At 39.1% G+C, this 26,320-nt stretch overlaps 1 protein-coding gene and 1 long non-coding RNA gene across 2 annotated transcripts; one reads left to right on the forward strand and one right to left on the reverse strand.

Annotated features, from left to right (window-relative positions):
• Nucleotides 1-1,087: 1,087 nt before the first annotated feature.
• Nucleotides 1,088-26,320, reverse strand: adipor2 (adiponectin receptor 2). Its single transcript, XM_079869725.1, has 8 exons — nt 26,189-26,320; nt 16,233-16,516; nt 6,387-6,530; nt 4,730-4,901; nt 3,881-4,067; nt 3,415-3,602; nt 1,382-1,575; nt 1,088-1,271 (listed from the first exon to the last, which is right to left on the reverse strand). The coding sequence occupies exons 2-8, from the start codon at nt 16,278-16,280 to the stop codon at nt 1,143-1,145; spliced, it is 1,062 nt and encodes a 353-aa protein (XP_079725851.1). The 5' UTR covers nt 16,281-16,516; nt 26,189-26,320; the 3' UTR covers nt 1,088-1,142.
• Nucleotides 1,219-4,023, forward strand: LOC307157784. Its single transcript, XR_013821074.1, has 5 exons — nt 1,219-1,296; nt 1,366-1,598; nt 2,603-3,295; nt 3,397-3,505; nt 3,890-4,023. It is a non-coding gene; the product is annotated as an uncharacterized lncRNA (long non-coding RNA).

Genomic DNA, 26,320 nt, shown 5'->3' on the forward strand with positions numbered 1-26,320 from the left:
CAAACCACAACTGTCATGAGTGTTTTAATTTTTTTAATTTATTTTAAAATTAAAATAAATATCAATGTAAAAATCTCTGAGAAAACAAACATTGCTCTTGTTTAATGTGGAATATTACAGCTCGTAATGTTTCCATGAAAACTCTTTAATAAATTATATCATATACAGAGGATGAAACAGAACGTTACACAACAAACGCATCCTTGCACTGCTCGAGTATGATTTTGTGTACTTCGCAAACAGCAAGTCTCATCTATTTATTTTTTTTTTCAAACCAGGTTGAATCAACATCCACAAAGATGAATAAAATGAGAACAAACAAGAACAGAGAGAGAAAGAGAGAGAGTAACTAAAGATGGAAACTATGGAGTTTGGGAAAGTGGCCTTCTGTGTGTTGAAGGAAACAGCACTGACAGAGGTATGAAGGCCTGTGGAGTACGTGAGCACTGAATCCTGGCGGCTCCATCGGGCGCAAGGCGCTCTACTGTCCTACAGGTGCGTTTTTTATATAGCTTTTACCAGCCGTGCTTGGGATAACAGCACACTGAGGCATTTGGAAGGCCGCTTCTGCCTGACACTTCATCGGTCCACTTAAACAGTGGCTTTTTACTGATCTGGTCTCTTTCCCTGGAATAACACGTTCTCTCTTTTCCCTCTGTTAAACAATATCATGATATAATGATGTATTTTTTTAAAAACATTTTATAACTTTATTTTCGTACAAATCTATATAACCCAAATTTTAGAAATCTTATTTACATGAAAAAGTTTAAAATGGCTAACGGCCCACCCCAAGAAACGTTCACACTTTTTGTTTTTTGTTTTGTCGTCTTGTACAAAGAAAAAAACAGCAATAGACCAAGCCAAAAAGTCTCCTCTTCCTAAATGTATGATCATATGAATCACCATCCTCAACCTGTCCACCTTATCCCATGACTCATTTTATTTAAGGGGCAAAATAGAGAACAAACAAAAACGGAAAGAGAGAAATAATAATAATAAAGGTGGGTAACTTCGTCATTCAGTGCTGTCCTCTTGGTTTACCCCTCATGGGCAGGAGGAACAGAGCTGTTATTGGCGGCAAAGGTTAGAGGAACACTCTCTCCCTCTAGTGGTGCGTCTCAAGCACCGCAGGACAAGGCTCACACCCCACCCTCTTCCGCACAGCCTCCGCCAGCTGTGTAGCGAAACTCCTGCAGGTTGGACACACCATGGAAGTGCACAAACGCTCCTGCCACCACCAGGATATGGAACAGCTGATGGGAGTGGAACTGCAGTAGACAAAATGATGACAAGGTACAGGTTAGATCTTAAATAGAAGGCATTCAGTTTGGATTATGAACTACGTGTGTGTATGACTTTCAGGGACATTCACACTCACCCAGATGTCACACTTGCCGGGGAAGAATCTCTCGGGTATGCGCGCGGCGTACAGGCAGGCTCCGGTGATGTACAGGACGGCCATGAGGAACAGCCAGCCCATCTGACCCATGGTGGTGGCCCTCAGGAAGCCCTCTGAGATCATAAAGTGCAGCGTGGGAACGACTCCACTGAGACCCAGACCCACAAACACACCTGAGACACACAAGACAGAGCAGGTATTAATTTAACCATTTATATTGCATTACTAGACACTTCTAGTAATGCAATATTACTAGAAGTAATTACAATTTGTTGGATTACATTATATTTCTTTGCGCTGATGAAACATACCAATTCACAAAATTGATAAAAAAAAAAAGTCACAAACATAGTTGATGACTAGTAATTTATTAATACTTAATTTGAGAAAAAAACAGATTCTAATCATTGGACCAAAAACCTCTGCAAGTAATAACCTAGAATACCATCTAAGCACTTGATGGCTGCTCTGTCGTCGATACCAATCTTTCATTCGAAAGCCACATTTTTAGCATCTGTAGAACCGTATTTTTCCATCTTAAAAATATATCTAAATAACGAAATTAGTTAATGCGTTCATGACCTCAAGGCTAGATTATTGTAATGCTCTACTGGGTGGTTGCCCTACACGCTCGAACAAACTCCAGCTGGTCCAAAAACGCAGCAGCTCGAGTTCTTGCTAGAATCAGGAAGTATGACCATATTAGCCCGGTTCTGTCAACACTGCACTGGCTCCCTATTAAACATCCCATACATTTTAAAATCTTGCTAATTACTTACAAAACACTACATGGTTTAGCTCCTCAGTACTTGAGAGAGCTCTTAATGCTTTAAAGTCCTTTACGTCTATTGTGATCTCAAAATTTAGGCCAGTTGCTATCTAGAATATCAAAATCTACTGCAGGCAGTAGATCCTTTTCCAATCTATCACCTAAACTCTGAAATGGTCTTCCTAGCCTTGTTGGGGAGGCAGACACACTCTGTCAGTTTAAATCTAGACTAAAAACACATCTTTAACTTGGCATACACATAGAACATGACCAATGTGTATTATTCAAATCAGTTAAATGATTGTTAGGCTGCATAAATTAGGTTAACCAGAACCGGGAACACTTCCCATAACACCTGATGTACTTGTTACATCGTAAGAAGAATGGCAGCTACGCTAATATTAGTCTGTCTGTCTCATCCTTATCCCGAGGTTACCGTAGTCAGCCGGATCCGGTCCATATCCAGATCAGATGGTGGACCTGCACCTAGACACGACCAAAACGCAGCCCTGAATGTCAGCAGAGACCGTGTCTACACGACAGCCGTCGGCACAGATCCTCAGCAAAGACCACGAGAACCAGACAGGTCCTCCAAATAGACCCTATGGCCAGCTTTGGCTCCATACCAGCGTGATGAATCTATCTTCAAGCAAAAGGAACTGGATGAATATTTGAATGCTACCGATCTGATTTCTGACCTGTGATGCAGCCTGAATCATACTGACACAGAATTCATTTATTGGCCAGAAGAGAACTAGCCCCCCTTTTCTCCATTCTGTCACCTGATGGAGTTTGGGTTCCTTGCCACTGTTTCCTCTGGCTTGCTTATTTGGGGACACTTAATATTCAACAATATTATTGATATGACTATACTGACGCTGGTGTATGAGAACTGAACTGGACGATGACAAATAAAGGCGACTTGACTTCTAGACCTCCAAAATAACCCTCATTAAACACCAAGTGCAAGCAGAACTTGGCAGAAAAACAATAAAAAATAATGCAAATATCATTTTATGGCCAATAATTTCTCCATTCACCCATCACTGGCAGAAAGCTAGATGTTTCTGCCTGGGACATTTGACTGCTCCTAGAGGTCATGGTGTGTTACATCAGGATTTGAAGTAAATTGTTGCCTACTCTGATCTAAAACATACAGCAGCTAAACCCACTAGATGACGACCACAAGATGACCGATCAGTCTGCTTTTTTTCTTAAACAACAGAGTGAGACAGCGTCTTACCGGCCCTGACTCCGCGGTACTGCGGCGTGGCGAAGAAATCACACTGTGAGACTGTGATGGCAGCGATCCCCAGGATACACACCACTATCAGGTATATGAAACATGGCTGAGGGGAGCAGTAGAAGGAGTAATACAGCCACGGTACAAAACTGCCCATGATCAGGAACGCAATGCCCGAATAGTCTAGCCTGTGATAGGAGTGAACGAGAAAGAGGAGGCTGAGTGAGTTTCATTCATATGAAAAACATACTGAACTTCCATTATTAACCTTCATGAACTAACTGAATACATTTACAGAAATATTCTTGGTTAAGGTTCATCTAACATTAGTGGTGCATTATGGACTAAAAATGAACCATCTACAAATTAACATCAGCTGAGATTAATAAATGATATAAAAATGATCATAGTGCATCAACTAATAATAAAGTATAGAATCTTATCATTAAGTGTTACGTGTGCTTACTTTGAGAAGACACGGGACACCCCCTCTGAGTGGCAGTAGACTGTGTGAAAGAGCCAGGAGAAGGAGAGGCAGAGAATGGCCCCCAGGAAGAACATGCCGATGACGATCTTCTCTTGGAATGGTGCCACGAACGACATATTGGGTCTGAACATGTACACGATGCCCAGACAGAGAAAGAACAGGCAGCCTGAAGACACAAGAGAAATACTGGTTAGTGTAAAAATATATGTGCAGATAAATGTCTAAATGACGTCTAATTTTATCATTTGTAAAGTTATACAGAGCCCCCTCCCCGCTACAGGTCAATTCTATAAATCAAATGCATTAAAGTACAAAGAGTAAAATTGATCTGAGCTCAAAGTACATCAGAAAGCTAAACGGTTACTAGTAGACCAACATCAAACATCTCCCTTGTCTATTATGGTTCAGTCATACCACTAGTCCAAAGGTGTAGAAGATCAATAGCTGCACATTACCAGATCACCTCATGATCAATACCATTATCTAGGCCAAGAGTCTATAATGTTTAGAATGACCGTCCTCTACATTTCCCATTCTGTGTGAAATATGCTCACATTTCTCTAGGTGGCAGCACAGAGTCAGACTATGAAAGGGAGTGCTTATTGTGCTGATGCATTTCCATTTCATTTAAATGTAATTGTATCCATATACACTAGTCAACATTTGAAGTGGTTCATCAAACCTTTCATCAAAGTTATACATGAATTTTGAACAATACCCGTTCTTGTCTTAGGACAACTTTTTTTGATCCACTTCAAATGTTGGCTACTGTATGTATATAATATAATATACAGTAGTAAGTAAATAAATGATATGTTTTGTGTATACCCAGAAGATGTGTCCAAATGTTGCCCGTTTCCGTGTGGATTCTGAAGATGCTCTTGAAGCAGGCTCTGAAGGAGGGCATGGGTGGCCGGTGCCCATGCAACAGGTAGTCATTATCCTTCAGCCAATCAGGGAGGACGTCATGAGGAATAACACGCCATCTGCCCTCCCACATCTAAGACACAAAATTAAAAGCATCACTGTAAGCGCTCAAAAGCAACCCTGCAGTTTTGAAAAAAAAAAAAAGAAAAGGAAAAGATATATCAGGCCACTCTTTGACATGTCATTACGCTTAGCTCAGGTCAGCATTACTGGTTGGCATGAGAAAAGCCCTCTCATTTAACTTCAGAAAGTAATTATACGGTGTATGGGAGAGGACGAGAGCAAGAGATAAGCATCACAGTAATTATGAGTTAAGGGGCAAGCAAAAATTACACACTGAGAGCCAGAAATAATCTACATAAGTATGCTAGCGCAAAGCTAGGTACACAAGCTACACAAGTATACACTGCACTCTCAGCATAACGGCGCAAGTCAATTACTGTCATGGTGGAGCGACGATTTATAGATTGCTACCTTAATAAAACATATGGTTTAAAGACATTTGATTATAAGTCTATTGCTCCCTCAAATACCAAGTACTGTTAGGTTGAACAAAGTTAGTTAACTCTCTCACACAACCTGCACTTTATATGTCCAAAAGAGGAATAGAAAAGCTGTTATATTATAGTCCTCATGAACTGAAGTGAATATTTTTCTAAATGCTGAACTACATCTGGATTTTTTTTTTCTCTTGTGTGGTTTTCATAAAACTAGGTTGCCTAGCTTCTCTTTACCAGTTGTGGTGAGACTGCTGAGAAGCAGCATTAGTTTCTAAGTATTGCTCTGCCAGACAATCATACCAGTCACAGGCTTGACCACAGGATTACACCTATAAGTGAACACATGCACTGACTACAGCAGAGGGCAGAGGCCTATGTCTACATTCTGAAGTGTTCTTAGTTTTCCGTGTATATCAAGACACTTTTAAATAAATAAAACAAAACAAATGAATCTAGGTCAGGTTGTTTGATTGACACACCATGACAAGCCTTTCAGTCATCTGTCAAGATGTGTTCTCAAAGTCTGCCTTCCTAGAAGTGTTCCTTTCAAGACTCTGTACCTGAGTGCTGATAGTGAATGGCACTGATTGGATCTTGCACTGTTTTTGCTCTTCGACACAGAGAGCTTAGGCTTTTACCCCAGAGGGAAAGAGGAAGGAAAGAGCCATTAAAGCAGAAGGGGCTCGAAAAGCAAACTAAACCTGCGCTGGTTTATAGGGCACAGTTTTGCAGCACACACTACAAAGGACGGCTTTCAGTTCCTGTTCCTCTGCATATGGCAGACTCTGAATACAAGATAGAGATGAGAGGCTGCTGGCGCCAGGAGATGGGCGTATGGTTTGGCAGGGATGTTTTCCGTATTGGTGGACTGTGGCATGTTCGTGCAGAAGCAGCTGTGAGCACTCAGCTCGTGTCAGGTGCGTTGATGTCATCCGTTTAATCTCACCGTATGACCCTCGACATATAAACTCAATGATAATGCATATGGAGTGTGAGCAGGGTCTCAGCTGCGACATCAATATGCATGTGTGTGAGAGATGACCGTAAGAGATTCTGACCTTGTGCACAAACTCCTCCATCCTCTCCATGGCATGGTGTGCCTGTAGCAGAAGGCCTTCGTCAGAGCTCTTCTCCTCTTCCTCATCTTCCTCTCTTTCTGTCGTTTCCTCCTTTTCATGTACCACCCTCCTCGCAACGAGGCACTGAAAACACAAAAGCAAATAAGTCAGGTTTCAGAGTTTTTGTTTCTCTCTATTTCATATAAAGCAAAGGTCAATAATAATGCTGAGAATTAATTTAGGCTAAATTTGAGCATATAATCATCTTGGGTGAAGATGCATCTCAATATAAATATTGCACTAAAATATTAAAGAGATTTTCAAAAACTATCCTGACCCAAACACCCAGTCAAGACATCACACTCAGGGCCAAAATAAAAGGTCATTTAAGCACTCTCTCTAACGCACACGGACATACTCAATTTAATTAATACTGCATTGATTGGTACGACCTTGCTTATGGCATGTTCTCAGCACATTGTGTGTTAGAAGCAAAGCCCTGCTGACTCGCTCCAATTTATCTTTCTGTGCACAGCATGTGCTTATACCAACAATCAGCGCATATATAAGCCCCAAGAGGCATATATATGCTCATCTATCAAACATACAATGTTGAACACACCAGGGTGCATGTGCAAACATCACTAACACAAACTATTAACAATATCAGGGTGAACACATTCTCTCAAGTACTGCCACTACTCAGATACACACACACACACACACACACACACACACACTCGTGTACAGGTTTGGCTATACTTGTGAGGGCTGAATGTCCTCACTTATATAGGGAGATGGACATCATGACAACCGACTAGTTAGAACATTTTACTGGTCCACACTAGTTAAAAAAAAGAGCAAATTGGCCAACACTTGTTTTTATTTAAATCTAGTGTTTTGCACATGATTCTGTGATGGGTAGGTTTAGGGGTAGGGGTTGGGCCACAGAAAATATTTATATATATTAACCTGAATATATTGAAAAAACCTATTGAAGTCTATGCAATGTCCTCCTCACTAATATAATGAAATAAACGTGCGTGTTCCCAGAGCAGCCTGCACTGAATATATAGAAAGTTGGCTTTGCCTTGTAGCAAATCTGCAGCAAAAGGATGCGTCCCATACTGCTGAACAAACAGATTAAATAGAAGGAGAAAGGGTTGCAGAGGGTGAAAGTGTAAGGTGTTGTTCAGTAGCACAGGTTAACAAGCCTCTCTTAAGCAGATCAGACTTGGGCAGTGGGACAATCAGCGTCTCGGTAATCAGCTCTGACGTGGCATTAGCGTGGTGGTACTAATTCCCTTGTAGCTTTGTGAACAGCCCCATCCCCTTTCCTTCAGCTGATACCGAAACACACACAGCTGGAGGGTGTCCTCAACAGAATAGGGTCTGACTGGAGCAGAGGCACGGACACAGATGACCTTGAAGGCCCTGCGCAGGAACGTCAGCGTCACTTCCAGTGGACAGCCAGCAGAGGTCCTGCTGCAGTGCGTTCAGCGCCATTTTGACACCGTGTAAATGCACACAGATGACAGGAGACAAGATTCAACTGTGAACGCATCTGAACCACATTTTTCACTATATAATTAGGTGTAATCAGTCAATACAATTAGAAACAGAAGCTTTGCGTTCTTGCTTCCACTTTTTGCTTTAGCCCCAGCAGCGCTTTAAGGCAGGTCCATAAATAGACACACTTCAATGGTTTCTGAACTTATTCAGCCTTGAGTTTAGCTATTCAACATCACCAGATTAGCAGAGAGACGAATTGCATTTTTGCATCAAACAAGGCGTCTCAGCATACAGCACAAGCCTTCGAAGTAAAAAAAAATTACATTTTGAATTGATGACATGATCAAATGCGTGACATCTACCAATTCAAATAATTTACAAAAAATTACTAATAATAAAACACCAATTTAAACAATTATAACCGTCACAAAACATACAAAAAATATATTTTATATTAGTAATAATATAATTTTATATTGTAATAAATATATTTTTAATTATATATTTTAATTTTATTTTTGATACTAACCTTTAATACAATATTTTATTATTAACAGTATAATCATGTTATGAATTATAATAACATTGTTTTATTCATTTAAAAAAAAAATGTAAATTCGTTAAATTATGATTATAATAAAATATTCCCTTTCATTTAATTTAACCATAAAGAAGACTTGTGAGCTGAAAGGCATAAAAAAAATCCACTGCCAAGTCTATAAAGGAGAAACCTGAGCCATATCTAAGGCTCAAAGTTCACTGTGCAATACAGTAAAGCAGACTTTAAGAGTCCTAAATATATTATCATGTGACAAACTATCTGTCTAACATCTAGGAAATCTAGGACACTTCCATGGACAAGTAAACCTGCGAGCAGAGAGGTCACGGTTATAAGGTCGCCCAGCTAACTGTGCTTCTTTCTTGTCAACAAGAGGAGCCAACCAGAACCAGAACTGAATCTATAATGCATGAATAACCTACTTCTGATGCCTGCCAGCATGACAGTGTTCTGTAAGTGTGACAGTGTTCGGTTTGCTCTCGTTACAAGAGTACGTGTGCATATTAAACATGTGATGTCTGCCACAGTTTTTCCACCTTAATGCTTTAAATCAGAAAATATTCAAGGGTGCTATTCATAGCTCGATACCACTCTTGCTTCCTGTGAATGTGAGGTAAAGACATCAAGCGTTCCTTTTAGGGTACTTTATGCCTAAAAAGGGCCAAAAATAGAGCTCTCACTGGGCTTAAAAAGCCTATAAAGAAACCAACGAGAAAAATGAGTCTTGTATAAAGAAAGCGTGCGTCTTTGTGAGCTGCTGTTGTAAATACATGCTGTAGTTGATTCTCCAATTTGAGTATGTTCGGGGGGGCAGGGCGTGAAATAAAATGAACTCCTCAGCTATGGTTTTCATCTTAGGTCACTAAAGGAATACTCAAACACACCCAGAAGAAAAACAAAACAAAACCAAATAAGCCTGCAAAACACGATGTGCACACCTCAGAAAGGCATGCATGAACAGAGTCATACGACCAGTTTCTCACTCTTTCCAACTGAATCTTCCAGAAGGAAGGAAATGGCAAGTCTTCACATCAGATACAATTTCTTTCAGTTTTTCAGCTTTCAATAAAGTCAACACTTTCCCAGAGAGGGCGTATTACTGTATGGTTATTTAATATATAGATTTTTCTATTGAATTTCCAATAAAAAGATCTATATTGAGATATACTGCTGCTGTGATATAAAATGACTCGTACTGTAATATAAGATTTGTCATCCCACCCAGCTTTAATCCTAGAGTAATTGAGATTTGCAGTGTTATGCTCACTGGGTGCACTGACTGGTTGGATGTAATGACCCTCTCTAGAGATCATCAAGTACCATAATCACTTTCCAGCCAGAGAAAGAGGGGGGCAGTTTGCTTGTTAGCTGGGAACACAGCTGGGACAACTTGTATAGGTCTGTGTAAAGGGAAGGGGGAGAGTAAATACAGAAAAAGAACTGGCTCAACACCTCATAAAACAACCATGTAGGTTTATTATGGAGCCGGATGGGGAAAAAAATTCTAAATAAAATAGGCTACTTCAATGCAACATTGTACTCTAGTCCACTTAAACTCTTCAGTATGTTCACCCAAGCTTAAATGACATGCAGTCTGTCTGATTTGCTGGGTTTAGCATGACTCAGCTGTAATACCCCCGCCACCTGCTACCTAAGAACACGGCCAACATCTTAAAGCTTTGTTTAGGTGATGTTTTTCCTTCACTGATCAGAAACAAGAGACCACATATGGTGAAAATAAAGCAGCACGTATGGTCATGATGCATCTGAGACTACACTTGAAGAACAGTTGCTGAATGCAAGCAAACAGAGAAGTTCATTGAGCAAACTAAAAGTGTCCATATATAAATGTTAGTCAAGGTTTTTAGGACCAAAACAATTGTAATATAGTTTAACATCACCATTTTCCAGGTCTCTCTGACCCTTAGAATTACAGTCTATATTTATAAAAATCTTTTATGATTTGTTAACCTCTGCATATATTAATGCAATCATGCTTATGATTAAATACTATGGCACGGTACGCTACCATTCCAAAGCTTGTGGTCAGTAAGATCAATTTATAACAATATACTCAAAAAAATGGTTTTGTGGCACTGTCCTTTTTACCCAAATATTTTTTGTTAAAGTAACACACATTTATTTCTTTTACCACCAAAACACTATTGTATTGCGTTTAATTAACTTAACCTGTATAATTTTCCACTATACTTCATTATCAATCGTTAAACTAATGTAAAGGGTTTATTAAACAAACTTCAAAACACAGAACAGGAATGAATGCAAGATGTTTCTGTATTTTCTGTCTGAAAGTCAGACAGATGCAGTAGGTTCTCTGCAGGAGGCCAGCCGGTCTCTCTGTCAGCTCTTGGGTCTCGTGTGAGATTAACGAGAAGATGGCAGGTCATATTCTATTCCAGCTCATGTCTGGAAGTCGAATTAGAGCCAGATCACGTGTGAGCTACAGAAGAGGGTTAAGCCAAGCTCAAACGGTCCTCAAAAACACAAACAAAATAGCTGACAACTGCTTTGCTGAAATCTATTGATATTTTGGTTTTGTTTTTACATCAAACCTCTTACATTATAGATTCATTAAAACATTATGTTAAAACCAGTTGCAACATACGTTTACAACATCTATTAATTATTCTGTCAACATTGAATGCAAAATGCTGCCAAAAACCATATAGACATTTGATGTTATGAACATGACAAAAACAGAAACCAATTGCCTATCAAAAAGTCTCGTGGGTCAGATGCTTAGTACAAAAACTCATGGTTGGTGCTTTATCACGTCGGGCCTGGTGTGGACACAGTGTGAAGGTTCATGTAAAGGCATGTTCCATCATTAAATCAACAGTGTAAGCAGTCATGATGATAAATGCCATTCAAACATCAATAGACAGGCTATTGCTGTGTGAGGAGTCAAAATATTTATGCCAAGCATGCTGGCACCTCATCACGGGGAATATAAAAATAATGTAGCACATATGCACAGCACTCAAAGGTGACTTTGAAAGACCTCATGAGATATTTTGAGACAGAGGCACGTGTTCGACGACAACAGCAGCAAAAGTCTGGCACAGTAGCACGGGTTTGGTAGGGATATGATCCTGTACATTTCAATTCCAGGAACATCCTGTTGCTGTCCTCTGGAATTGCCTACTCTCAGTGGGAGGGCCCGGAGTCTCATTTAGTACAGTTCAGAGGCTACAATAGTTCAGCAACAACATCTACGCTTCTCTGAACCAGAACATTTATTACATGGGTGAGTTATTTAATTTCCTCCTCGCTTTCCCGCAAAAGTATACATAATGTACGTACATTGGATAAGCTAAGCAATGGTCAGATGCTAAGCACATGAACACATACAAAAAAAAAAGTTAATGTTTTAGACATAAGTCTCTTATGCTCTCCAAGGCAGAATTTATTTGATCAAACAATACAGTAGAAAAAGTTATTTTGTGGAATTTTTTTTACAACTTGAAGTAACCCTTTTAATTGTATTTCAATACATGTATATAAAATGTAAAAGTTCAAAAGAACAGCATTTATTTGAATATTTTGTAACATTAAAAGTGTCCCTACTGTCACTTTGAATCAATCCTTATTTAATAAAAATATTAATTTCTTATTAAACCCAAAGTTTTGAACATGAGTGTAATTTTTAAAAGGAAAGTCCTCCATCTGATAGACAGTTGTCCCATATCTCAGCATTGACAACAAGGGTTTGAAGGTCAGTCATGGATCAACAGAACTGAACGTTAAGCTAAATCTATTAATAAGATTGCATGTGCACCCCAGGACTTGTGACTGTACAAGCGTCCGAGAAGTTCCTAAAGTCCACAGCCACATATTTAGTTCATTTCCCTCTCTGTGCCCCAAACCTACACAGATTTGTCCTGCAAAACAACAATTTGTCCTTGGTTCACTGAAAGCAGAATGCAATCCAGCCAAGCAGGTTTAGCCAGCACTATCTGCGACTGATAATAATCATCTCAGGCTGGCACAAAAATATATGACATGACCTAGAACAACAACATTGTGTTTAAATGCAACATTGGATTGTTTTTAAATGTCTTCATTTTCCTCAGGACATATTTTCCTCTAATACCTTCTTACATGCTAGACATAGATAGCCTTTGTCACAGTAAGATTGACCTGATATACACTGCCTTGATACTCACAAAGCTTACAATTCACATAGTCTGTGTGCATACACAAATTTTATGCCATCTATGCCCTCAAGTCACTGTGACCAGCACCACTACGAACACACTACGGGAGTAATTCGGCCACCCGTCCAGGGAGACAATATCCCACAGGGGACAGCCTCCTCCGTCTTCGCTTACTAAGAGTCCTACTGTATGTGCTGTTCTGTCACCCTGCTCTCCTTATCAAACCCTTATAGCAACCTGTTCAAGAGTCGGCAGACCCCTGGCCATCCATTCTTCTTAATCCTCCTCCGTCTTCAGCCCTCTACCTTCAATATACATCACATGTTTGGCACAGTGAAAACACATTTTCTTGCTCAATCAGGAACTGACCTTTATACAGACTAACCCCAGCACCAGTGTTGCTGCGCACATGTGACGCTGACTCAAACTTTCGCTTCGTATGCACAGAGACAGAGCTCAAAAACAGATTTTCAACCTTTGCAAATCCTTAGGGACAGGAAGCTGGAATTAATGAAGCTCTTTATCCAAAAAACATCTCCCTTCCTGAGTTCCAGAAACGGGAAGGATCAAACTAATTACAATAGCACTGGTTACTTTGGTTACCAAAACATCCTTAACAAATACAAATATTTGTATTTAGGAACTCAATAGTTTGGGAATGTCTACAAATTTCCAAGCCCATGGCTTCCAGACATTAAGGCTTTAATTGAGATCATTTTTACTCCACATTGGTTTCCTCAGAAATTACCAACTGCAATAAGGCTACACGTTGATGGTGAAATGAATTGCGTGTCTCTGATTAGAGAGAAAAATAAGCGGTACCACAGAAATACCACAACCTGGAAAGCACCAGGGGAAGTTCTGACTACATGGGGAGACTAGTTACCAGGGTCAGTCATCTGAAGAGTTAATTGTTTATAGTTCACCAGATGGAGGAATGCAAACTATGTCATGATGACACATATGACATAATCACAGCAGAACGAGTGATTACAGTGATAAATGTTTAACTTTATCCTACTTCCATTAATAGAAAAACAAATAAATCTAACAGTTTTCCAAATCAACAGAATTAAGTAGTTCCTGGTTAAAAATTTACCTTGTGGAGCCGACAGAACCAAAGAGCATAACGCAAACAAACGGCATCAACCCCCTTTCACTAAGAACAGTATTTTCAATGCAACTAACATAATGCACTGTAGCTTTACATCAAACTTAAATCATCTATCCTAGCATCTTTCGGCCTTGCATGAAAGCAGGTGTGTTTGGCAGTTGTTCTTTGACCTATAACAAAGTTAACAGGTGTAATTGTACTAGTGTAGTGAGCTTCAGTGTATGCTTTGATAAGCAGAAAAGACAGGCTCAACGTATGGTCCACTGCATTCAGTGATAAACCAATGTTTTTCAGCAGTAAGTCAAAATGTAGACCATATAAGGAACATCTATTTCTTTAGGGTAGTAATGGGCCACACGCGCGAGTTTTTAACACCATGCCAGCTTCTTCGGCTATTTTCCTGGTGAAAAGTAAGATATTTAAGACACATTTTTCTTAAAATCCCATTTTTAAATACTTATCCCACCCGATGATTCATCTGATTGGTCCAGTAAGGCCAAATATGTTCCTGTAGCCCATTTTTACATTAACCAATATATATTTTTTTAATTGTCCAGATGGAGCTTAAGAATGCATTCTGTGTGAACTAAGAAAAAAAAAAACTTTAACTTTTTTATAACTTTACGCACAAAGGTGTAAAATCTACACCTGGTTATGAACATATAAAAATTAGCGTAGAAATAATGTTGACTCAGAAATTGATTGTAAATTGCACAAACAAATACAAAGAAAAAACTGCAACTAGAAAATCTAAAATAGTATTTTCTTGTAAAAAACATACTCCAATAATCAGTTTTATTTACAACTTGGCAAAATCATTTTTTACAGTGTGTGGACGTGGACAATTATGGCACACACTCAGGGGAAAATAGCTGATTCTCATTTTCCAGGTATGCTCACACGCCACAGTCTCTCCTGTGTATAGGTCGATGTTTGGTTCAATCAAACCCAACGATTTCTCTTAGTTGCACAAAAAGGGGAGTCGTAAATAGTGTTTGCACTATGCAGACACAAAAATGTAACCTCGTCTAACCAGAAACATGATGCAAAATAAACAGAACAGTGTCTATTACTGTGTCCTGAGGCCTGTTTAAAATTTCATCAGCTTGGCCTTGTTGTCGTGGATCAACCTTAACCCAAAAAGCCAGTGGGGCGTCTGCTCCCTTCTGTGGATGGGATAGTTTTACACCTGGCCTGTCTGACCACACCACAGCCTGGTAGCCAACCACCACGTGGCTCACAATGACGGACACAAATGTTGTCAGAGTCAGATTACACAATACACAACCATTGTGCAAGTTTCTGTTGAATACATGCAAATAACAGAGGGCGACAGCTCCGGCATGCAAATACAAAAAGAGTCCTCTCTAAACCTGCAAACACTGTTACAGCTATCTGCGTATCAGTGTAATGTAGCTGATAAGATGTAGCTGTGGATAAGAATTATTCAAAACCGAGCAAGTAATATAAACAAGCAACAAAATGAACAGGAAAACATCAACTTGTGCACAGTTTAATGTAACTGTCTTTTTCTCCCCAAGCACATTTCTCAAGACAATCTTCTAAACCTGTACACACTCCTCTGAGAGTAACAGACTCTCTGTCTATATTGGACTGTGATAAGTAATTATAGCCCACAGAAACAAATAACACACAGGTACATGATCCCTATGCCGTTCTCCTATACACTACACCTCAAATAATGAATCTGCTGGTCTCTGGGGCCATAATGGCCTACAGATGCAAATTAGACTGTGTGCAGTCATTGTAAAGCATTCATTAATAGTTCATTAGCTTTTATTAACAGTTCATTGAGTTCTCAAGTGAGTGCACTTATCTTATTGATTGAGAATTATTTATAAGCAACCAGTATAAGCTACTTGTGATCCCATACTTCTAAATACATGCACTTTAATGTGGCTGAAATGCAGGTTTCATATCCTTTGACGTAGATGAGTGCAGTCCGCAGTTTATAAACCTTTATGAAACTGAAACTTTGAGGTCTAAAATCTGTTATGCAACATCCTACATACAAACACCTGTGATATGCCATATTACTACAAACCATTAAAATTATTAGTTAGGCTAATGAACTGCATTACTTGTCAGTGGAATTGCTTATTACTATTAATATATAAATTATTGAACATTAGTGTATTTGATCATACTCCTGGAAAACACTCAAATCTGTGTGTTCATGATTTTACCAAGGCTAAGGGAGTTTTATGCACTCCACTTTGCATTGTGCCTAACAACACCCCTTAATTGACATAGAAATCACAGTAATGCACTACCTCTCATTGCTTTTTGTTTTGTTATACTACCAATACAAAACAGGATGGTAGTCATTTAGTTGTAGTCATCGTTTTTATATCAATGCCAATATCTAGGAGCAGGGTGGTTGGCCAAGTCTAAGTCTAATAAAAGCTGATACATCAGTTTATCATTGACATATAGCAGTGGCCTCTGTGTGCTGCACTCACCCTGTTCTGTGCGGGGTCGTCTGATCTGTGATCTGTACTAGGACTCATGGTGTCCTGGTCATCGGAGGTCGATGTGTGGGTGGGGTCGGTATCGCTGCTGGTGCAGACTCTGTGTCTCAAGACAAAGGCGGCGCCCTTGTCCTCCCTCACCTCCCCCCCGTCCAGCTTGCTTCCTGTTGCTTCTGCTCTTTCAATACCACTGGACCACACCGGACCGAGAGGACGCTTGACTCCAAAACTGTCCTCCGTGGATTCACAGCAGAACACGAGACTCACTGCTGGACCTGGTGAAAACATAAGAAATAACATTAAATATCTAAGTGAAATGCTTGGGGGATTTTTACACTACCATTCAAAAGTTCAGGGGACTCTCAAAGAGAGTTTTCTTTTTATCTCACGGACCACAAACTTTTAAACCATAGTGTACATAAGCCCATGTTTATCATCATGCTTGTGTAATTGGCACAAAGAGCTCACTATCTGAACTTAAGTTTTGCATCTGGTTAATTACATAAACAGGTAACCTCTCGATGGGCTTACTCTAGATAGAGTAAGATCTCAATAACACTACAAAAAATTCATAAATCCTGTTTCACAACACATTTTGAACTCAACGATTCTGCCTATTAGTACATAATGGGGTTTGTCAAAAACGTCTCTGCAAGAACCGATAAAACCTTAATCCAAGCTAAAAATGCAATACTTTCATCCGACTACCACAATCAGATGTTGCAACCCCTGCGGTCCTGCCAGGGTACTCGCACCACGCAAGCGCACTTGAGTTTAAACCGGTCACCTGAGGTTCAGTGTCGCTACAGATCTATGCCAGAAAGCGAATTTAGATCCCAAAGCTTAAGCATTATATGATAAAGGGAATGTTTTAACAAGGCCAGTCATGATCTCTAAGCAATCTGCATCCACTTTCTGAGGAAATAGAGATTAGCTTGGTTACATCTACATCTACATCTACAGCATTTGACCAAAAATCAGCCCTCTCCTTCAAACTCTCTCTGCCAGTCTGAAGTGCGTTTAATTTGAGTTGATCTCAGCTGCGAGCCTTGAACAGTCTGCCAAGCTCACAGAAGCAAGAGGCTTCACAGTCACAGCTGTGAAACTGACAGCATCCGTCTGCTTAGAGTTTCACTCCTTTTGTAAATGAAAAGTGTGGCAACAGCAGTCTGTTCACAAGCCATGAAATCAAATTCAGCTAGAAACTCTAATTGCACGGTGGTCCGTGTCCAGTTTGGTAAAAACATGAAGATGTCCTTTTCTCCTCAAGTTCAGCACTCTCTGGTGTCACATCAACTGCTTCGGTATCATGTGACACAGTAGGAGTGTGAACCTGACCCCTCTTGCTCCCATGGACTACTGCGCACTTTTGTGCCTGAGGAGAAAACTGATACAAATAGTTTGAATGTCTCCATACAACCATCTACCCATAGGGTGGGGAGGAGCCGACAAGTCATTATCGGTTAATTATCAGCTCATTCATTATGTCCACTTAATAAATGCCTGTTCAACGGCTCTGGTCTCATGTAACTCCCACATGAGTGTCATATTCGCATGCAATCCTACAGCTGTCGAGACTCGAAAGTGAACAAAATCAATGTATCATGTTATCTGACTTTGTTTTTTTTAGTCGAAATGTCAAAAACATGATAGCTGATGTTTAGACCTGCATACAAGGGGTTTGAAATGAGATTAAAGTGATTTAGAAATTCAAAACAGACTTGTTGACTGTGTGTTGCACAAAATTCCAATTATTCCTGGGAACAAAGTTTACACATAAATCGGTGACAATATTCATGAGCAAAATACACTTCCAAAGAGTCAGGTAGTCAATTTCCATTGTGTAGCTAAGACTTTTCCCGCAGAAACAAAACAGAGAACGAAATAAATCAATTGAAACACCAGTCAGCAAAAGTGTTTACCAGAGAATACAGGGAAGCAGGGAAAAAGGAAATGACATTTGAAATTGATTTTCGTTTGCCATTCAAACAGCTGACCAACATATGACTTTTCTGTGTTTTCAGCTCTAAATTGTCACAGTTCGAGAATGTCAGCAATTCCATATCTGCAAAGACAAGTTTCTTTCTCGAAGGGAGGCAGTCTTCACACTGTGCTTTGGACTGGCAAGAACTGTCAAAACGCACCAGAGAAGTGTCACTGAGTCATGACACCAGACCTTAAACTACATCTCGCTTTCTAGAAGTCTTAGATCCAGTGTAGATTCTACAGAACCTAAAAGGCATGTGTCCATCCTCACTGACTCTTGGAAAGCTCTCTAGAAAAGGGGACAGCCCCAATAGACCTTATGCGCCAGAGAAACAAGTAGTGGTCGACCGATATGGGATTTTTAATGGCCGATGCCGATGCCGATATTGAGAAAGCAATCTGGCCGATTGGCCGATATGAGGCCGATACAATACATGTGAATATAGTAAATGAGAGACATAAAGAATATTGGTGAAACTAAATGAACATTTATTGTACATACTATTTATGCAAAATTCTTTTTGCAATAAATAAATATTTACTAAGAAGTTAAAATGTAAACAAAAAGGTAAGGTAACACTTCAATAAATAAAGTTTTAGTGCAGCTTCTTGTCTGCTTTAATATTTAGTCATTTTTTCAGTCAAATAATTACTGCTGCTTACTGCAGGTTACAAATAACATTTATCATTAATGAACCAATCTAAACAATATTAATAAATTAATGACAAAATAGTATGTGAAATTATACATTTTATGTACAATACATAGTTAAATATAAATATCACAGTTTATTTACACTATTTACTTTAAACAGGTTGTTTTACTTCAAGTATATATATAAATAATAAAACAATATTTAAATAATAATGATTTATGTGTTTAGTTTTGCTTGTTTGTTTCTTTAAAACGTTGCAAGCCGTCACATGTATTTGCATGACATACATGAACATATGAAAATGTATACTACACACGATATTACGCCAATCATGGATAAATAAATACAGTAGATAGTGAATAACATTTTCAATGATTTATTTTCAAACGTAATATTATTACATAGTGTTCTCCTCTCATCCACCTCACGCAACCAACTGATCTGTAATGCACGCGACCCAGCTTTTCCGTGCACGCGAGTCCGTTGGAAAACAGCGTCTAGTTTAAATGTAACTCGAGAACAACGCGCGTATCTGAGGAACAGCCAGTCACAGGATTTTTGACTGTTTGTGAGGTAAAATGTTTTCAGTTTTGTTTGAATTCGTTTATATCACATCTGTGACCCCCACTGGAGCTACCGCTGGGCTGCGGATCTGACATATCACGGTACTGTCTGAATAGACTCTGCTGCACGGCCGGAGTGTTTTTGTGTGTAACACAATGTAGCGTCAGGTTAGAAAGCGAATGCGAATGGTCATTTACTGTGTCTGTCAGATGTCTGCTTCACTTCTGAGTGGCTTGTCTTACGGTGCTGGGCGGAGCAGAGCGAGTGTATTCAGTTCATTCACGCTCGCTCTGTTCGCGTCAGTGGAAAAAAGCGCTAATGCACAGTCACAAACTGTTTTGAAATATATCGGCCAAACGGAAATATTTATCGGCCGATGCCGATATCTAAAAAATTCCAAATATCGGCCGATATATCGGCCTCGGCGATATATCGGTCGACCACTAGAAACAAGCACATTTTTACTGTAGATCTATATATTTCTATGACATTGCCGTCGAAGAGTAATTAGCAGGTGAAGTGGATTTACTTATTGAACAAAAGTTATCATGAGCGTCGTAATGTTTGGAGCGGTAGTCATAAACATCAGTAGACCGGAAAGAAAATACAAACATAATAACACAACAAGTGCAGAACTGAAAAGGGACAGGCTACAAAGATCTATAGCATAGACTGTAAAAAAAGATGGATAACGCCCCTTCGCTCTCTTCCATTGGTGAAAACTGAAGCTGCCAGTGTCCTGATATGGCGCTGACATCTTGAGACTTGAGTCTGCGCAGTAGCGATCTCGGGACCAGACCTGCGCAGTAGTGAGCAGGAAGTAAAGCCGCGAAATCAACGCCTTGCCCTCACTCTCGCAGAATGCCCCTGCACTTTTTTTAAGTGGCGCATGTCTGCTCCAATTTTGATGTCTTTTGATTACAGTATGACAAAAGGCTTGTTCAAATAAAGTAAATACAATCTGCTCAGTCCTCCGAAGATCCCGAAAAAAAGTCAGTTGGTGCTTCAGTGACTACTTCGGTCAGAGAACCTGTCAATCACAGCTGTCAATCATGACGTTACACCACCGTTTTTATAGCATCACGTAACTAACTAAAAACAAACTTATTTTAAAAACAGACACTTGAACTTACATCGACGTGATAAAATCGACAGCAAATGACAGAAACCACCTTTGGAAAAAAGATATTTGAAGTGTAATTTAATTGTTTAGTTGGTCTCACGTCCCGTTGAATAACACGGGAGGCGGGGTTTATGACTTATACTAGGACCAGTCACCGGGGGGGGGGGGGGGGGGGGGGGGCGATCAAGACGCTTTTGCTTCACTTTTCAGGGCTTGTGCGGCACCCTTGGTCTATAGTAAGATGCAAAAAGAAGAATAGTAAACAGAGCTTGCAGGACTACAATAGTAAGTTATGTGTCGCAGGTCTCAATGTCCGTGTCCACTTGACTCTAGTCTAGATGTACTTTGTGACATCAGCCATTGTTCAAGTGTGAGCATGAAGGAAATGAGTCACTATTACACTGGAAGGAGAGAGAGAGAGACTAAGACGGAAACCTACAGATAGACAAGCACTTGGCTGCCAGACATGTCACACATTACACCATCACATGTGCTACTTATGACTAACTAAATTGGACAGAGAAATGATTGCATTATGCTTGACTCGTGAAAAGCTATAGCCAACTCCACCTCTCGGTTTACAGAAGGTCGCGCACACAGAAATTCAAAGCAGAAGTGGTGATTCATGGAATTGTAGCATAAAATAGTTTTGGCAGTAGATGAACCTCAGGACCACCACAGAGCTTTGCCAACCGTGAGAATCACTTATATGATGATGACATGCATGTGACTCATAATCTGTGTAGCGACGGCTTCTGAGAATTGCATTTGTTTAATAATAGTACATAAATTACATTTTTGTTTATATCTCACACATTAGGTTTTCGAGTTTTATGGGGACATTCCATAGACATCATGATTTTTAAACAGTACAAATTGTGTATTTCTCTCTCAACTCTAACCCAACCAAAATTTTTACATTTTCACTTTATAAGTGGTTTTCCTCAAGGGGAGCACACACACACACACACACACCAAAGTCAATCCATTCTCATAATCTAAAAATTTTAACAGAACATGCTTTCATCTGAAAACTTGAAAAATCTGGGTCCAAATTTAATCAATGTATTAAATTTCAAATGAACTGCACTCAAACAGCTATTTGTTTTCTCACTAGGCTATATATAGAGAGAGAACAAACAAATCTTTATAATTTTAATACCACACAACAGAAATGTACATTGTGTTCAGTGACACCCTGCAGCCATATTAAAAAACTAGACCACGCTGGAGCTAAAGCTAACATGTTGCTACAAGACACATAAATAAATACACAGCAGCAACATCTGATTATCATTTTCCTGAGGATTATAGACCGAAGGAAAAAAAATGTCTAAACCAAAACAAGTGAGAGAAAGGAGAAACGCAGAAACCCAAACAAAAGCATTTGTTGGAGCCAGCAGTTAGGGGTGTGTGTGTGTGTGTGTCATGTGACAGTGTAAGAGAGAGAACGGAGAGCTTAGGGGTGTGCCGTCTGTTGGTCATGAGACCAGGGCTAAACACCAGCGTAGCACTGAGCGTCTGTCAGAGAGTGAAGAGGAAAATATATATAGCTGAATGCAAAACTGAATGCGTTTACGTGAATACATGCCAAGAGAGATATTTTGAAATAAATCTGTGTGTATCAAGACCACTCAAGCGCAATACACCACTAAAGAGAACTGGATCGCATGCGGCCTTCAGGCGGCTGTCTGTTTGGCGCCTCAGGTGTCCTCAGTGCAAATAATGCATTGAGATCTTTTTCCATGGCTTATTGCGCTTAGCACACACACACACACACACACACTATAGACATTCATCCGAGTTAAAACATAAAATCCACATCAGCCCTAAATGCTATATCAGACCAAAATATTTTTGGTTTCAGCCGAGAATTTTCTGTGCATCACTATCTGACACTGAATAATAATAGCAACAAGTCATGACGCAGAAAGAGGTTAACCTGTCCTTCACACCACACCATGTGCCACAGTCATACCAGACTTTCAAATGCTTCATTTGCTTTGACACAGGCCCAGCTCATGTGCAAACCAGTGTGACCAAGGTCAAACTGAGAACTTTGCCTAAACCTCCAAATCACACTGGTGTCACAATGAATAAACTAAGGCAAAATGACATGGATTACTGAGCAGCTTTCCAGTATATTATCTACACAAACAGGATGAGCCAGAGGAGACTGTCGTCTTGGCAACGTCATCCCACCTTGTTCAGATTATGGGAAGTGAGGAATGACATGCTGATGTGCTGAACAGCGCATCGGATTTTGGTTTTAAACAGTTTATGGCCTCATACCGACTACATGGCATTTAAAAGATGTTTGCTTTGTCGATCAGTGCCACGCAATCAGCCTCTCTGATAAGGTGTCTTTCCACACTGCAGAGGCCCACAACTCCTGCTGACACTATAATAGAGACGGACTGATAATCGGTCTGACCGACATGAACACTTTCCCCTTAATAGACAGCATGCAACACCACCAAAAAACAGTTTTAAATGGCAAAGTAACTATGCATTGTTTCCAATAATAGTTTATATAACAATAGTTCATATAATGATTATTTTGTTATTAGTAAGAACATTCAGAAATACAAATTTAGTTCAACTAGTACATCAGTTATTGGACACATCTGTATTGGTCATTAAAAAAAAAAAAAAGCAAAATAAATTAGAATAAATAGGTCAGTCTCTACATGGGAAACAGCCATAAATCAGAACCGGACGGTTTTTGTTTTATTTTGGCCGATCTACATGCATGTAGCAATTTTGTTTGGATCCTGGATCGTGATGCAGTGGTCGCCTCTAATTTTAAATGGCTACAGATATTGTTTAAGGCCAATTTGACCTGTAATAGAGCAAATAAAAAACAACAAAAAAAGTTTCCTTAGAGATAAAAAGGCAACCGGTATCAGTCCATTTGAGTGTAAAAAATCATCAATTGGAATCTGCCATGAAAAATCGTGTATGGTGCATCCCTACTGGTTTTGTTCTATATATATTTTTTTTTACAAAGCATTTTAAATGTCAAACTACATCACATTATCTGTCTAAACAGCTGCGACTTCTTTTAGTTTCAAAACATCACAATTTTATTCCTAAATGAAAACGATTCGCCAGTGCCTATTAAAACCTTTGTCAAAAATCACACTAAAATCTGCGTTTGCGCTGACCGAGAGAGAGCAGTTGTCATGTAGAAGTATGAAACAGCCTTTTAAACCACATTTTATGGTTATTTCTCTTACATAAATTCAAAATATCAAATAAGTACTGGGATAAAAGTTTATAGTTCGGATATAAACACTTTTGGCAACTTGACGCTAAAAAACGATTGTATAAATTGCACTGTTAGGCCACTAGGTGGCAACAAGTGACTGTTTAAAAAAAAAAAAAAAAAATGTATTCGTCATTGAATCATTCATTCAACAGATTTATTCAAAAACGCCGTTCATCCAGTAATGAACCAAGTTAAATATTTACGAGTCATTGAATCATTAATTCAAACAGATTTTTTTTTTTAAATAATTCATTCAAAATAACTAAACATTTTAAATAGACTGCCACAATTAACATTTTGTCAATGTTGTCTGTTCAGAATCGTGCAGCTGTAATCTCCTCCAGTGAACCCTACCTCTTTTCTGTTCATATCTCTGTCCATATTTAAGTCTTAAGTTAGGCGCACGGACGTAATATGCAGTGATTGGCAATGAGACGACAGTAAAGAGTGCTTTTCACTTGCCTGATGCACAGACAGGCAAAGTCAATTTGAAATGGCAAGTGTTTGGCCTAAGATGCTTACCTGATGGCAGGCAGCTTTGACAAGCACGGGCTCTATTTATAGCTGATGTGCCACTATTTGGGTGCCCTTGCCAACAACCAAAAAAAAGCAAATGCTCTTTGTAGTAGTAGAGATCCCTACGTTATCTTTAGCATTCATCCCATGCATGAACTTTGCTTTGGGAGCGGAGCTGTCAGTTATGTGAAAGTACAACTGGCTTGGGGCAAGACTTCAGTCCCATGATAACCAATTTATTTTAAGATGACTACCTGTCCTGGAACACATATTAAAAGTGTGACAAACTTACTACAAAAAATACAGATAGATAGGGAGATGTATTAAAAATATGCAACTATAGAGATCAAATGATTTTTTTTATGACCAATACAATACAGACAACATTTGTTATGTTTAAGCGTCCATTAATGTACATGCAAAAATTATTTTGATTTGTTTTTATTACTGTTTTTTGATTCAATAATAACCAGATGATTATTTCACTACAACAATAAAAACATGCATTTAGAAATTATTATGAGAAAGTTGTTTTGTGAACAAGACTGTCTTTAATTTGCTTTTATGACAAATTGTAAAGCAATTGCTATATCACTTGAAAACAATATGCATTTATTTAAAAAATTGAGAAATTATTCAAGTAACTGTTGTTTAGACACTCACCAAACCCGGAATTATTAAAACAATAATCATATAACCAATTAAAGTTGAAAATAACAAATATCAGTTGAGTGCATAAAATTACATTGGTCAAACCAATTAATAACTATCTATACGAGCCAGCATCTGACTGGATGGCAATATGACATTGAAGAGGATCTGAAATAGTGAAGTGGAGCTTATCCTCCTAAAAATGTTTAATAAAATAAGAAGAACCTTATGTACTCATGGCACGGGACGCAGGAGAAAACTAGGTCAGAAACGCCAGGGGTGATGACAAGTCAATAAGATCAGCAGTGAGCTGTCAAAACACTTTCACACTTTGATGCTTAACATAGACATCATCCATGATTTTTAACTATTTTTTCCACTACCAGTATACCAAAAATGCATCCACTAAAGTCCATCATCATTTGACCTCTCCAAAGTTTTATCCAGTTATTTAAAAAGGTAAAATTAAAGTACTAAAACTAAACCAATTCAGTCATCATTTACTCACCCTCATGTTCCAAACTCCTATGACTTTCTGTCTTCCTTAAAAACACAAACGTAGATCTTTGGCAGGATGACAGCAGTACTCACAATTCGCTTTCTTTGTGTTGGAAACACATATGGCGATTGACATAACATTTTTTCAAAAACATGTGGACGAGTCGAAACAGAATATTAAAATGTGGTGAACGGTGCCTTTAAATTGAAGCGGTTTTGTTTACAACCCAAACAAAAACATCTTCTATTGTCATCTCTCTAGTAAGAACGTGAAACTCGACCAGAACTGTCTATGAGCATACAAAAATGAGGATAATACAAGACAGAAAGATGAAAACTCCAAACAAAAGCCCCATCACCTCTCAAAGACTGACACAAACAAGTCTGAAAGTGACTAATGCACGGGATTTAGACTACGTACTTCTATCTCCTCGCGTTCGTCGCGCTCTTTTAAGCTTTAAGACGCGTCAATAATAATATTTCGGTCTGTTGAATCATTTAAATTCAAATTCCTCTTAAGAAAAAGCTTAAAAACAACAGAAGAACCGTTTCAGGCAACGTAGCAACGAGAGCTAGTCGGCTAGCAATACTGACACAAACAACTTAATTAGCGCAAACATACAGTCAGAACACCTTCGGATATATTCTAACAACTACATGTGGATGTCAGATTTTTGCTCACCTGTTTATGTAAGCGACGGGCGGTTGTCCTTCAAGAGTGTTTTTGTCGGAGTGGAGCTGCCGTTCCAGAAGGCTGACTGACTGACTCGAGACGAGCTGGCTGGATTTTCTGGATATCGTTGCGTTTCAATGT

The sequence above is a fragment of the Squalius cephalus genome, assembly GCF_949319135.1.
Source record: "Squalius cephalus genome assembly, chromosome: 4".
Lineage (NCBI taxonomy): Eukaryota > Metazoa > Chordata > Actinopteri > Cypriniformes > Leuciscidae > Squalius > Squalius cephalus.

Bases quoted from the DNA above. Each gene is read 5' to 3' on its own strand.
- adipor2 (XM_079869725.1), bottom strand. From the start codon at position 16,280: ATGAGTCCTAGTACAGATCACAGATCAGACGACCCCGCACAGAACAGG. The intron at 6,531-16,232 runs GTGAGTGCAGCA...TTGTGTTTTCAG, and splicing joins ACGACCCCGCACAGAACAGG to TGCCTCGTTGCGAGGAGGGT. The intron at 4,068-4,729 runs GTATACACAAAA...TTGTGTCTTCAG, and splicing joins CATTTGGACACATCTTCTGG to GCTGCCTGTTCTTTCTCTGT.